The 12,670-nt window shown below is 40.8% G+C and overlaps 1 protein-coding gene across 14 annotated transcripts in view; it reads right to left on the reverse strand.

Moving 5' to 3' along the window:
- Positions 1-12,670, reverse strand: part of LPP (LIM domain containing preferred translocation partner in lipoma) — a 338,569-nt gene that overhangs the window by 40,794 nt on the left and 285,105 nt on the right. For all 14 annotated transcript variants that reach the window (XM_061452175.1, XM_061452168.1, XM_061452176.1 and 11 more), the window contains one exon: positions 4,911-5,080. In XM_061452175.1, coding sequence (XP_061308159.1) covers positions 4,911-5,080 — 170 coding nt within the window. The remainder of the gene's footprint in view (positions 1-4,910; positions 5,081-12,670) is intronic.

Below are 12,670 nucleotides of genomic sequence, written 5' to 3' on the forward strand. Positions count from 1 at the left end.
CTTTTCTGGGCCAATTTAAGTTGTTACATGGTTGCTAAATTAGTGCTGTAATCTCTGCTTACAAATTGCAGAATTATTTTTAAAAATAGAAGTAATTTTACTGCAGGGATCAACCTTACACTTCAAACCATATGTGCTGGAGGTAGCTGCTCTTGCACAGCTTTCAAACAACCATGCTCCTGTGTGCACACGGGGTGAGGTTTACAGTACCAGTTGCAATGAAGCTGATAGCAGTTTTACCAGAGATTTCAATGAGAACAAATTGAGTTAACACCAACATTTCAGAATGATAGGAAATTTAAGCTTTCTGAGGGTGCACCATCTCTTAAAACACCAGCCTTTCTCTTGCATTCTGGTCTATCTTCTCCTATAGAACTACAGACTCTGATAGGCCAGAAAGTTAGAAGCTAGTCAAAGAGAGAAATCTTGAAGATCTGTTTGCTTTGTTTTTTTTTTTTTCTCACAAAACAAATCATAAGAGGGAAAAATATGGAGCACTATGACCCCAAATTTAAATCTGGGGAACAGCAGTGATCACGGCACAGTTCTTCCCCCTTGAAGCACTTCCACAGCTTTATTACTACGGAAAGATGAACCTTATCCTTCAAAGTCTTTGTGAGTAATCTTTGGGTTCATGTTCTCTGTATCTTGCAGTGTGCAGCAGAAAAAGGAAACCTCGATCCCTGGGTCTCCATAGGGCACTGCAGAGTATACCCACTATCTTCCCCCACTTTAGCTAGAGTGTTTCTTTCCTTTCTTTCAATTGCTCATCATTTCTAGCCCACCACTTCTCCCAGCTTGCCTTTCATCTGTCCCTGGCTATTTCTGCTTTGCTTGGTTAGTTATTTCTGCTTTCTCATCCCCTTCCCCGTCACACCATGGTCCTACCCTCAGGCCCAGAGGTGGATCACATCAATTTGGACAGGACAGAAGAAACCCTCAGAGGCCAGGATCTTGCTTTCTGCACTAACTGGTGATACTCGGCACCTATCAGCCCTCAGCTCAGGGAGTTTATCTCCAACCACCAGCCTGCCAGGAAAGGGGATAAAGAATGGAGGAAAATTTCCATGTCCCAGAGAAAGTCATCTGGACATCAAAGAACATCCCATTCACAAAACAGCAGCATCACTCTTGCCAGACTGGTGTGTCTGGTTAGCCTTGTGTTCAGTCCTTATGATAATACAGTATTTGGAAAGCAGACAGCTGGCACTGCTTTAACATCTTGCTCTTCAATCTTTCATAACAACAGTTCTACAGATATTACTCTTAACCTTTTCTCTGCACCGAGTTCAGCACTAAAATCTCTTTGACTACTTAGAGGAAGCAAATCAAATGTTTTTTTTGTCAGTAACTTGCCCTGTAAGGGTGGGGAAAAGTATACTGCTAACATACTGCAGACACAGCATTCATCACGTGTACAGCAGTACACTGGTTACACTGGAAACCCTATCATATTTATTTCAGATGTTACTTGACTGTCGTAATGACTAAGAGACATCTGTATCCTATTAACACTTTATTTTTTACAGTTGCTTTTAGTTCAGCAGAAGTGTCTTAATAGAGAAGACTGGTACTCTTTTAGAAATAACATCAATAATGAAAGAATCCTTGGATGCAGAGAAAAAACAGCAAACACACTGGCAAAAGAACTCACTGGATTCGTAAGTTGTAACAGGAAATGACAGTGACTAGCTTTTGGGTGAGGGGAATTTTGTGTGAAAGAAATTAACTCTGGTACTCAAATTCCCATTAGGAAATATGTGTGCGTATATATATATATATATATGAAAATATATATGAAATATATATGCATATTTAACCAGTGATTGATCTCCTTAAATGTTAATTCAGACTCTGGAGAATTTCATCTTAGCTGGGTAACTGATAAACCAGAAACAACCAAAAAAGCCCCCCCCCCCCCCCCCCCAAAAAAAAAAACAAAAACAAACCACAACCAAAAAACCCTTCTGCAGGCTATTTAGCCTTGGTATTGACTAACCAGTAATTAAATACAGCTCTTTGCAGTAATCTTAATTATGGCTTCACTCCACCACAGCTAAGAAGAGCCACATAATAAACTGAGAAGATTAGCCAATTCTAACTGTTGAAAAATGTGTACTTTTATTTTTGTGCATAGTTTTTCTGTGCATAAGAACACAAGTCTCACAAAGGAATCATAAAAAAAAATAAAATCAAAGTATTCATGAATTTATGTATGAATTTATGTCATGACCAGGCAAATACTATAGTTCATTTTCCTTACATAAAGGAAGCAGCTTGGCCTAATGGCTTGCATAATAGGTCAAGCATTTGGGACTTGGGGAAATGGGGATGTGTGCTAGAAATCAGTGTGAATTAGGTAGACCAGTAAACAAGCTTCATTAAATTACTCAGACTTATACCAGCTGACAATTCTGTTTTCTCAGCTGGCCACAGCCATGGATTAGCTGTGCAATCTTGGTCTAGTAACACAGGCTCCACCTTTCATGGGAATTCAGGTCCACAGGAATCTATGTCTGGTTTCTTCAGCCCCATTGATCTCCTACAGAACTAGGGCTTCAAGTGTACAAGTCACTTTCTGATAACGGGATTTGAGGAAGCTCAAAAAAAAGAAATAAAATTCAGAGGCCACAATTCAGCAAAATCCTTAAGCACAGGCTTGATTTTAAGCAGGTCATTAACTCTCATTGACTTCAGTATGACAGCATCACACATCTAAAGGCAAAAGCATTCTTATTGTGCCTCAGCAATTTAAGGGCCCCCAATCCACTTGCAAGCCTAGTTCAGGCCCTCAGCGTACTTCGGCTCTTATCATCCTACTGAAGCTAATGCAGACCTCATTTCTTCGAAAAATCAATGAGACATATGCTCTATGACACAAATTCCTCAGGCCTAAAGCCAATAGCATGGCAGATGCCTAGATCCCTTGTAGAGCTGGCTTTCGGCACAGCAGAGATCCTGAGCTTTCTGAAGGGTATTGAGACTTAGGATCCCAGTGCTTGTTTCTTCCACATTTAAGAGTTTAATGTATGCTTGGGTGGTGGTTTTGTTTTTTTATTGTTTTTTTTTTTTTTCTTCCCTTTGCTGCATGAGACTGCCAGATTCCTGCTCTCTATATCCCCTTCACAGTACCAGCTGTCCAGCTACACATGCATAGCCCCATCAGCATTGCCATCCTTTCCCCTGCATGTGCAGCAGCAGATGGATCCAGATGTGTTTTGAGTTAAGTCCATAACCGTAAGTTTTTTTTGTGGACTGCATGGATAAACATTTAAAGGCCCCTTCTGGTTATGTAAAAAGAAAGCTATTAAACATTTACTCTTTCCTCTGTACTTAGAGCTGCAAAGCCGTATCACAGAATGTACAAACGTGTATGCAACCAGGCAATTACCATTCCTTTATCCCTTAAATAGGTAGAAGATAAATTTGAAAGAAAACAAGGAACAGAATCCTTCTCCCTTTCCTTTTTGTATCCTTTTATCTTTCAGTGTAGGAAGTTTACTGAACCCTTGCCAACAATTCACTCAGGCTAATGAAGTGTATAAGTAATGGGATTAAATAATCTTAAACCATTAGTATAGTGGCTAATGCAGATGTTTTCTGAAACTAAAGCAGATGAGTGGTGAAGAATGCGTGCTTGATTTAGAAAAAGAGGAAAAGACACTATCAATCTGCAAGCAGACAAACTCAATTCCAGCCTCAAGTCAGTGAAATGTTTAATTCCAGTTATATACAGTTGCTCCAATCATACTATAAATGAACCTTCCTGAAGCCTGCAGTGCTTTGCACATGGTCCAACTTGCTACGAAATTAACCTTAAATTTTTTATAGTGCAATTATTTTAGTGCAAACAAAAATGGAACTGGTTTAAAAGGTACATATTCCATCAAAAGATCATTTAGTTTTTAAAAGCCAATTAACAAAGCCCATGTATCACTGCCATTGTACATATTTCATCAAAGGCTCTGCAGAAACAGAAGGAATAATGGGATATTGGTGGCATTTTCAGACATACCTATTATTGCTTTAGCTACTATCAGAATGACAGAAAAGTCAAGAAAGGCAGCAATTTTTATTTTCAGAAGTGCAAATCCAATTCTGGAACTGTCTCAGGCCCAGTGTTTATAAAAAGAACTGTGAATTGGAGATTTCGAGAGAGAGATATCAACACTTTAAGAATGTTTCAGTGCTTTTCTTATTCTAAGTTACAACTATTATCCCTATATACTGTATGCTAAGGTCACACCAAGGTAAGGCCTCAGGCACCTTATGTGATGTTTCTTTAATTTGCAACTCTGTGACTGGTTCCAACTAGCTCTTACGGGAGCCTCTTAAAAGGTGCAGCTCCTCAGAGCAACTGTTAATTGTTCACTTTAAAAGATTGTCATAGGCATGAAATGAAATTTGAGGGTAAGGTAAGCGTGAAAACATAGCAAATCCAAAGACCCTTAGTTCAGTAGAAAGACTTCCATCAAACAATGCGAAAGTCTTGATTTTTAGAAGTTTCAATGCTACCTTGCATCTCACCTCCTTAATATTAGTGGGCACCATAGTCTGTAAGCATTTTGGTTTCAGGTTTCCCAATACAGAAAGCTTCTGAAAACAACACTTATGCCTAAGATCACTATGTAGTCTGTTCCTTATTACAGAGCTCAAAGAATTACAAAAAGCACCTTTTTCCCCTGCTTTGGACACTTCATTCCTGAGATAGGTTAGACCAGGAAACAAAATTCACCCAGGGAACTGAAAAGATCAGTGTTCTTCTGAAGAGCATGGAAAAACTGATGCCAACGGTACTGCCATGGGATTGTCAGTTTTTAATGGTAAGGCAACTGTATGGCAGTAAAAGAAATCAATGTTTCCAATGTCTCTGTGTTAAAATCATGGTGCAAACAAGAATGGATACTTACAATATAGCAGGGTTCACAGTAGGCTTTCTTCTCCACTGCATAGAAAGGCTGACCTCTCAGCTTGCTGTTGCACTTCATGCAGGTGAAGCACTCCACGTGGAAGACCTGGTCCATGGCTGTACAGCCAGTCCCTTCTCCAACAACATTCTCCCCACAGCGGGCACAGCGGCCTGCCACCAAAGGAAAAGGACATAAGTCAAAACAAGCTCCTGGTCTCAGCTGCAGAAAAGGTACTCCCACATGCCTGTGCCACCCAATTGGTAAGTGGGACACAGAAGCTCAGTCAACAGAAGAGCAATTTGTACCACTGCTGGCAAAGATCCAGTGCTACTGAAGGTCACTCTGGTGCTGGACCACATGAAAAGATCTAGAAAGGCTTGAAACTGGCTCCCAAGCCTGCATTGATACCAGTTCTACTGCTGCTGCTAGCCAGTGATTATCATATGAAGTCTGAGCCCCAAATGCAAACCATTCAGCTATCATCTAACCAGGCTATCTAGTTGTCCTCAGCTCCTCAGATGGGATAAACCTGTGCCTAAAGCCTTGCCCCCACATGAAAGGATTTTGTGGTAGGATGCCTCATAAAGCTGCCTGGTGGCAGTGCAATTGTTACCATTTAAATAGTAGTTTTTGCTTGTACAGCTTAAACCAATTCTCTCAATGGAGCTAATTACTTTTTTTTTCTGTTTGAAGATTAATATGGATTAAGATATTTTGCCTATTTAAAGCACAGAAGCTATTTCTCAAGAAACCAATTTAACTGATTTGTGGCTACTTTATTCTTATCATCCTTCAAGAAAGGTGTATCAGAAAATACTAGTAAGGACTCTAAGTAAAGACAAGCCACAAGATCTCTGCCTGTTTTTGGAAAAGGTCCTTAATGTTGCACACAAATATTTAAGACACAAAAAAATCTGCATGCACACAAGACATACAAAAGGCTTGCTGCCTTGTTCAGATTGTTGTTGAAGATGTTATATGGCAGACAGATTTAAAGTGAAGACAGAGTTTCAGAGAAAGATGGTTTCTTAGATCATGGAAAAGCATTTTCTCAGGGAAGACTGTGGTGCAGACATGATGGAAGACTGTGGGTGGAAGGCACACCTTTGCCATTTTCCCATGCCATTCATCTGAGTTCTAGAAAATGGAGATAGCCCATACCCAGCAATCAGTGTTGAAAATAATTCATGCGCAGAGTCATGGGAGGTATGTAGGCCAACCTCAGCCACTCTATGCAGGAGAGCCCTACCAAAGGCAATAGAGCAACCACAGTCTGGGTCTTTGTCCCACTCAAACTGGTATTCTGCAGTTTGAGAATAATTGTGCTGCCCAAAGTCTTGGGACCTGGCACTTCTTTTTCCAGGTTCTGTGAGTGGAGTGGTGTGGTCACTAAGGGTGGGAAGGAGAGGAACGGAAGTGAGAGCTTCCTTCCTGCAAGCAGGAAGGCAGACTGAGTTCAAAGTAAGAATTACTTATAAACAGATATACACATAATAATTAAATAATCCAGCAACAATATGAGGCTCTCTCAATATCATGGTGTTTACTGGTTTTGTCAAATACTGCAAAACTTCCTAAAAGGACTTGGATATGTCTCATCATCTCAACAGCAGGGCTGCTGTCCTTGAGCAGTGTACCATTGATGTCCCTCCACTCACGACTTCTTCCCTGCCTGTCCCAGACTCCAATAGGCTATATCCAGGGAACAAAGCATATAAGCTACTTTTGGATCCCTCAGGATGTGGCAGGATGATATATATACGCATTTGAGATATATTAGGAAAGCTTGGAAAAGTACCCAGATCATTATGATTTGCTAGAACGGCATAACCGTAGTTGGCATTATACAGGACAGACAGTTCCTGACTCAAACAGTTCCCAGTCTGAGCAATGTGAAGGGAGAAATCACCAGATAAATCCACACGAGCCTGGAACCCCTCCCAGAGGAATGAATAATGTTGTATTTAAACTCAACTTTCTTTAGCATTTGTTATTAGCATTGTGATTGACAATGTTGCTCTTTAATAACTTGACTGAAACGCTTCTTGTGAGGACTCTTTTTTATGAGTCGAGAAGGAATGCAGGGTTCCCAGGATGGTGGTGAGGCTACAGAGCATGGGGGAAGAATGGAAAAACCATGAGGATTAGGAAGAAAACAACCAACCCACTGGAGAGAACCAGTAAGAGAGCAGTACTGCTTCGGGAAGGAGTGAGAGGAAACCTACTGTAGACTGTATACTGCATGTACAACAGGAGAGTACTGATCAGCCCTGTGTGTGGACAAGACAGAGTGTGCTCCAGGGCCTTCTTCAAACTGCTCTTGTAGCTGGGCTGTAATATGAAGAGATGTCTGGGGAGCAGTTAATATCTCTATATATAAAACATGAAATTGAAAGCCATTAGTGTATTACTTTACACAGTGTTTTTCCAGAGGGAATATTCCACTGAAGAATTTATTTTCCCTGGTGTGCTATTCTGTGATCATCCGGTATTATTTTTATGAGGCATTTGGACACAGAATAATGTAGTGTCTATGCAAACACTTCTCAGCTTTCTTTGTTAACATGTGAGAAGAACATGTGGGAATCTTTTCTTCCCCTCCTGCTCTTCTCACATTCATAATTTAGCCAGCTTTTGTATACTTCAACATTTATCCTCCTCTTTGACCAAGGCATCTCTCAATTTTTCTGGAGAAGCTATCTATATGTAGACTGTATTTCTGGTTGTACTTGCATCAGGAGACCTGGGTCTGTTTCTGAACTCAAATACATACTCTTGTAATCTCTGGCAAATCACTTAGGACCTTTGTAACTCCACCCTCCCTTTGAGCAAAGACTTCTCTGCCTTCCAAAGATGCCCTTAGGCTACATTCCTGCATGGCCTTGAGGTCAACTTCACTGCTGGTGGCCAGGTACAAACCAAAAAGCATCACAACAGAAGTCCTGGCCAACTTCTCCCCTTGAAGGTGGTGTTTCCTTAGGCTTCCCTTCCTCTTTCTGGGTTTTTCCACAGAAGGTTCCCATTTAGGCAGCAATAGACTTAACCTCTGTATATTTATGAGAAGTCCAAATTCTGCTATTATGTACACTGACAGAAATGCTCCTATAAACTCTTGCACAGGAAAGATTAAAGAAAGTTTCCTTTTGTATATTTATATGCAAATTATAACACTGTGGCTTTCAGCAAACCGTGTTTTTCATGAGACATGGCCATTCCAGTGAGGATTGAAACACATACTCTCTGCCAGCAACACCCCCAACTGACTCATTCACCTGAAGGGTAAAAGCAAGTAAGCCAAAATATGGAAATTTGGGAGCTTACAACTGTAAGCCACTGTAGATGGCTTGATGCATGCAAAGGCATGTGGGCAAATAGACAACTGATCTGACTTACAATGATGCAGCCCTTAAAGGCTCCACCTTCTGCAGATCTTGGTGCAACCTGGGAACTCACAAAACTGTGAAAGCTGGTCAATTCTCCCAGCACGTAACTCAAATTTGGTTGAAATAGGCAATTAGTTTCAAGAGTTGTTGGCGAGGAAGGAACTGACAAGCAGACAGACACATGCACAAAGCAGTGCAATTGCAGAAGCCTCATTTCCTTAGAAAACCAGAAAAAAACCCCACTAAAAACAATGTATCTATCATTATATCTGATAAAAACAGAACAAAGGTTTGCTTTTCCTGTGTGCCAGTTACCAATGGCGAAGGTATTTGTGGCTGGTCTCATCACAGTTAAGTGCCCACACATGTTCCCCATTTTAATATTTTCACACTAGTTGAAATAACCCAGTTTGTTGTGTGCAGAATACCCATGAGTGAATACAGAACAAGTTGCACTGCTTATTGGGAAAGAAGTAGCAAAGGCGAAGCTTGCAAGACTCAAGAACAAACAGATTGCACAAAAAAGATTACACAAATAATCTAAGAGAAAAATAGGCAGCGTATTACAGTAGAAACATAGAACAACATGACCCATTTGCTTCCCACAGAGACAAATAGCACTTAAAAGGCAGCTTAAAGACAAAAGACAAAATTAGTACTAAAATGCAAGAAGATGAAACTCATTTCAACATTCTTCTTTTGCCCCTTCAGCCCTTTTTAGGTCCTTTTCCAAGATCACTTCAGCAAAACTAGAAGGTGATACACTGGCAGGAAGCCTGGGAGATTGAGTCCTCTATTTTTGCATGGAAGAGGTTCATAACCTTGGCTGTGACCTTCCTTCAGCCTAGCCTGTCTGACACATGTTGGTCTTACCTTGGGGGGACATACAGGGGTGCCCACAGAGGCTTCCCTGCTAAAACTGCTGGAAATGTCATCATTACTGAGTGGATCACAAGGAAACACTTCAGCAGCCAAAAGGAAACATCAGCTACTATACTTTATTCTGAAACCTCATTTACTGTCTTCTGTTGTATAAAAAAATTGAAATATTGCAAATCTGAAGGAAGAGGGGGAAGGAAGGGGAGAAGCTCATATTGCACATGATGCCACATTCTAATTTTTCATTATTTTATTATTATTATTACATGGTATTTGCTTATACCATCACAGATCCTGGCTGCTCAGATTGCACAACAGCCCTGTTGTGCTGGGTACTGGAATTCACACAGAATTCAAAGAAGGGCCTGACTGCAGGAGCTCACAATCTAATACAAGCAATAACTGGGTATAGATAGAAAATACAAAGAAGCAATCAAACAAAACCAGTCAACAAGGAAAATTGTGGTCTCAGCACTCTAAATGTTTTATTATTGACAACAAGGCTCTAGACAGTCCAGCAAAGGAAACAGTTAAGGAAGAATTTGAAAGAGGATCCAGAGGGAGTTTGAGGGAAGTTTAACGGGATGCTTCTCATGAAAGCACAAAGACAGTACAAATGGGAATGCAAGTGCTTGAAGATTGAACATAGACACCTGCAGACAGGAAGGATGAGTTGTTATGTCACTAGAGAATACTAGAGGAAAAAAGGATGGGAACAGGTCATTACTGGCCATGCAAGTAAAGAAAGACGCTTCTGTTTGGTATGATGCAGAAATGAAACCAGAAGAGAGATTAAGAGACAGGAATGATCTGACCTTAGTTACAAGCAAGAGAGTGATTTCTGCAGCTGCAGTCTAGCTGAGCATGAACAGCGAGAAACTGCATTTTTACAAAAGGATGTTGCAGAGATTCAAGGTTACTGGAGCTTGGATGCAGGTTTTATCTGTGAAGATGAATAGGAAAGGCCATAATCTGATCTGTTACACAGCAAGATTCTTAAGACTTAGCCAGAGTCTGGGTGTGATCTGGAGATGAGGAATTAGATACAGGGTGTCCAAATTTATGTGGGACATGAGTCACTTTTAAATGTCAGATTAAGAAAGTGAGCCAATCAGACAAACATCCATACTAATGCTTATAGCATAATATTCTGATAGCAATCACAGTGGAGTCCAATACAGACATAATGTAACTCTATCCAGCTGGCTTGAGGTGCTCCTGTTTGTACATCCAAGGTCTGCATTAGACTTTTTTAGGCTACAACATTATTTGTCTGTCATACCTACTTAGACACTAAGCCATCGGGGTACCAACCATCTTTGCTATGTGACCTATAGTGCCTAACACAAACAATTCAGTCAACAACTAGAGATACTAAGAGCAAAGAAAGCAGAGAGAAAATGTGCAAACCTCTCTACAAAAGGTTTAAATTAATGAATTCAAAGCATGCATTCTATGTAAAGAGGAGATAGGGGATAATTTTCTGATAAAAGCATCAAAGTAGGAAGGTTCTGCATTTGCTGAAATGTGGGAAAAAAGCCCACACTGATATCTCAAAAACTTCTGCAGGATGGAAAAAAATGTTTTCCACCTAACTACTGTGAGAATATACCACAAGGTCATATCCTCAGTGCCTATCAATTACACAATTTCCCTGGATCAGCTCAGCTCACAATTTTCCTGGTTCTCACTGCAGCCCTGATATACTACGAAAGAAAGAAGTAAAGAAACACAGCAAACTGCCTTTACAAAACTGTACTAAGAGCATTTTCAAAATACATAAATACATTGAACATGGTATCTCACTAAAAGTTCTCCTGGCAGCCTCAAGACACCCAGTATTTCCGCTGCGTTATTTTTCTAATCATCTCTGTTTAGAGTTTGCCAGTGAATGCATTTTAGAGATTCATGACACACTCTGCTTTTGGATGGCTTTGAATCAGCTGGCAGTAAATGTGGAAAAATCATTATTCCTAATGAAGAAATATTGATGACAAAACAGCATTTCGAGGACAATGTTGACCATAAGTCAACAATGCAACAAGATTTTTCCCTCTCTCCCTCCTCTTTCCTAGTGACTTTTATCCAACAGTTTTCAAACATTTCCCAACCATGTGGGATTCCTCAGGGCACCTATATCAGACAGGCACAACTATTCCATTTTGAAGGGATACAGAAGCAGAAGTTAACACATTAGGAAGTTAACAGCATAACAGCAGACCTTAACTGCCAGTATACTTTAATCGAGTTAAGTTTCAATGGTAGAGATCCTGCAACTCACAAGAACCAAACAGGTCCTGGGTTCCTTCATTTGTCTGAAAAAAGAATAAAACAGGATCTCTAATTCACAAGAGAGGGTTTATTCCCTTTCTGTGAAGCATGGGAGGGTGTGTATCTGACTGCGATTATGTTAGGAAAAGATGCATTCATCATACTTGTGTTGGAGTTATTCCAACAGTTTGGCACTTAGAGCACTGCAATAATGGTACGAAGGGAAGCCCAAAGGTAGTCTGTGCATTTTGTAGGAAACTGTTATTTTTCTCATCTTATCCTTGCCTTCCTTACCGACCCTTTTTTTTTTGTTTTTGAACTCAGACTTCTCACTGAGTAGGAAGATCTTGTCAGTGACTTATTGTGCCAGGAGCCAAGCTTGAAGTTCCACCATTTGACAGTAGCAGGCTATACGCATCAGTTGTCTTACACTGCCTTTAGACATGAGACAGATGAATCTTAATTCCTCCTTCTTCAACAGCCTTCAGAAAACAGAGTCTTTCACAGTAAACAGAGATTCATGCTGCAATATGTGCCTGTAACACTTCATAAATTAAATCCCAGGCCCTGATTTAATGACTGTGTCCTGGATATTCTGCTTTAGCTGTGTTGCACTTGTACTCCAGATGTACATGTCCCTGCAGTGATCTCCTTGTCATTTGTACTGTGCTTGTCCAGCAGTAGCTGCAGTCTCATGTTGTTGCATACCTTTCCTCCGACCACAATACAACTTCGTATTTGCACTTCACTTGGCTGCAAACCTGACACATTCTCAGTATGCCCCAGAGGTCCCATTCCACTCCAGACAGCAAATGCACTGCAACTGTGCGGGCTCACGCTGCTAACAGTTTACTGTACCTTTTCAAACACTTCTCTGTGTTGCTCACCACAAGACTACTATCCCAGCCAGTTACTAGACCTCATGGTGAATGCTTCCAACACCCCAGCAAGGTAGAGGACTCTTAGGGCACCCAACATGCAGGTGGGGGACTTGAGACACACACACATTAAATAACTTTCCAAGGGTCACACAAGGAGTTTGTGACAGATCCAGGAACTGAAACCGCATCTTCCCAATCCCAGACTAGTCTCCTTAACCACAAGACCATCTCTGAAAACGCCTGATGGTGAGACAGGCTCCGCTGTAATCCCCTCCCCAGAAGGAATAGGCTCCCTGTGCAGGCCATGCCATCACTCTCTGGCAGCCTGGCTGAGCTATGTAGCCAC

This window comes from Pezoporus flaviventris, unplaced genomic scaffold (assembly GCF_033815535.1).
Source record: "Pezoporus flaviventris isolate CSIRO_AGI_PZ_B2104156 unplaced genomic scaffold, CSIRO_AGI_Pfla_v1 ptg000013l, whole genome shotgun sequence".
In the NCBI taxonomy this organism is placed as follows: Eukaryota; Metazoa; Chordata; class Aves; order Psittaciformes; family Psittacidae; genus Pezoporus; species Pezoporus flaviventris.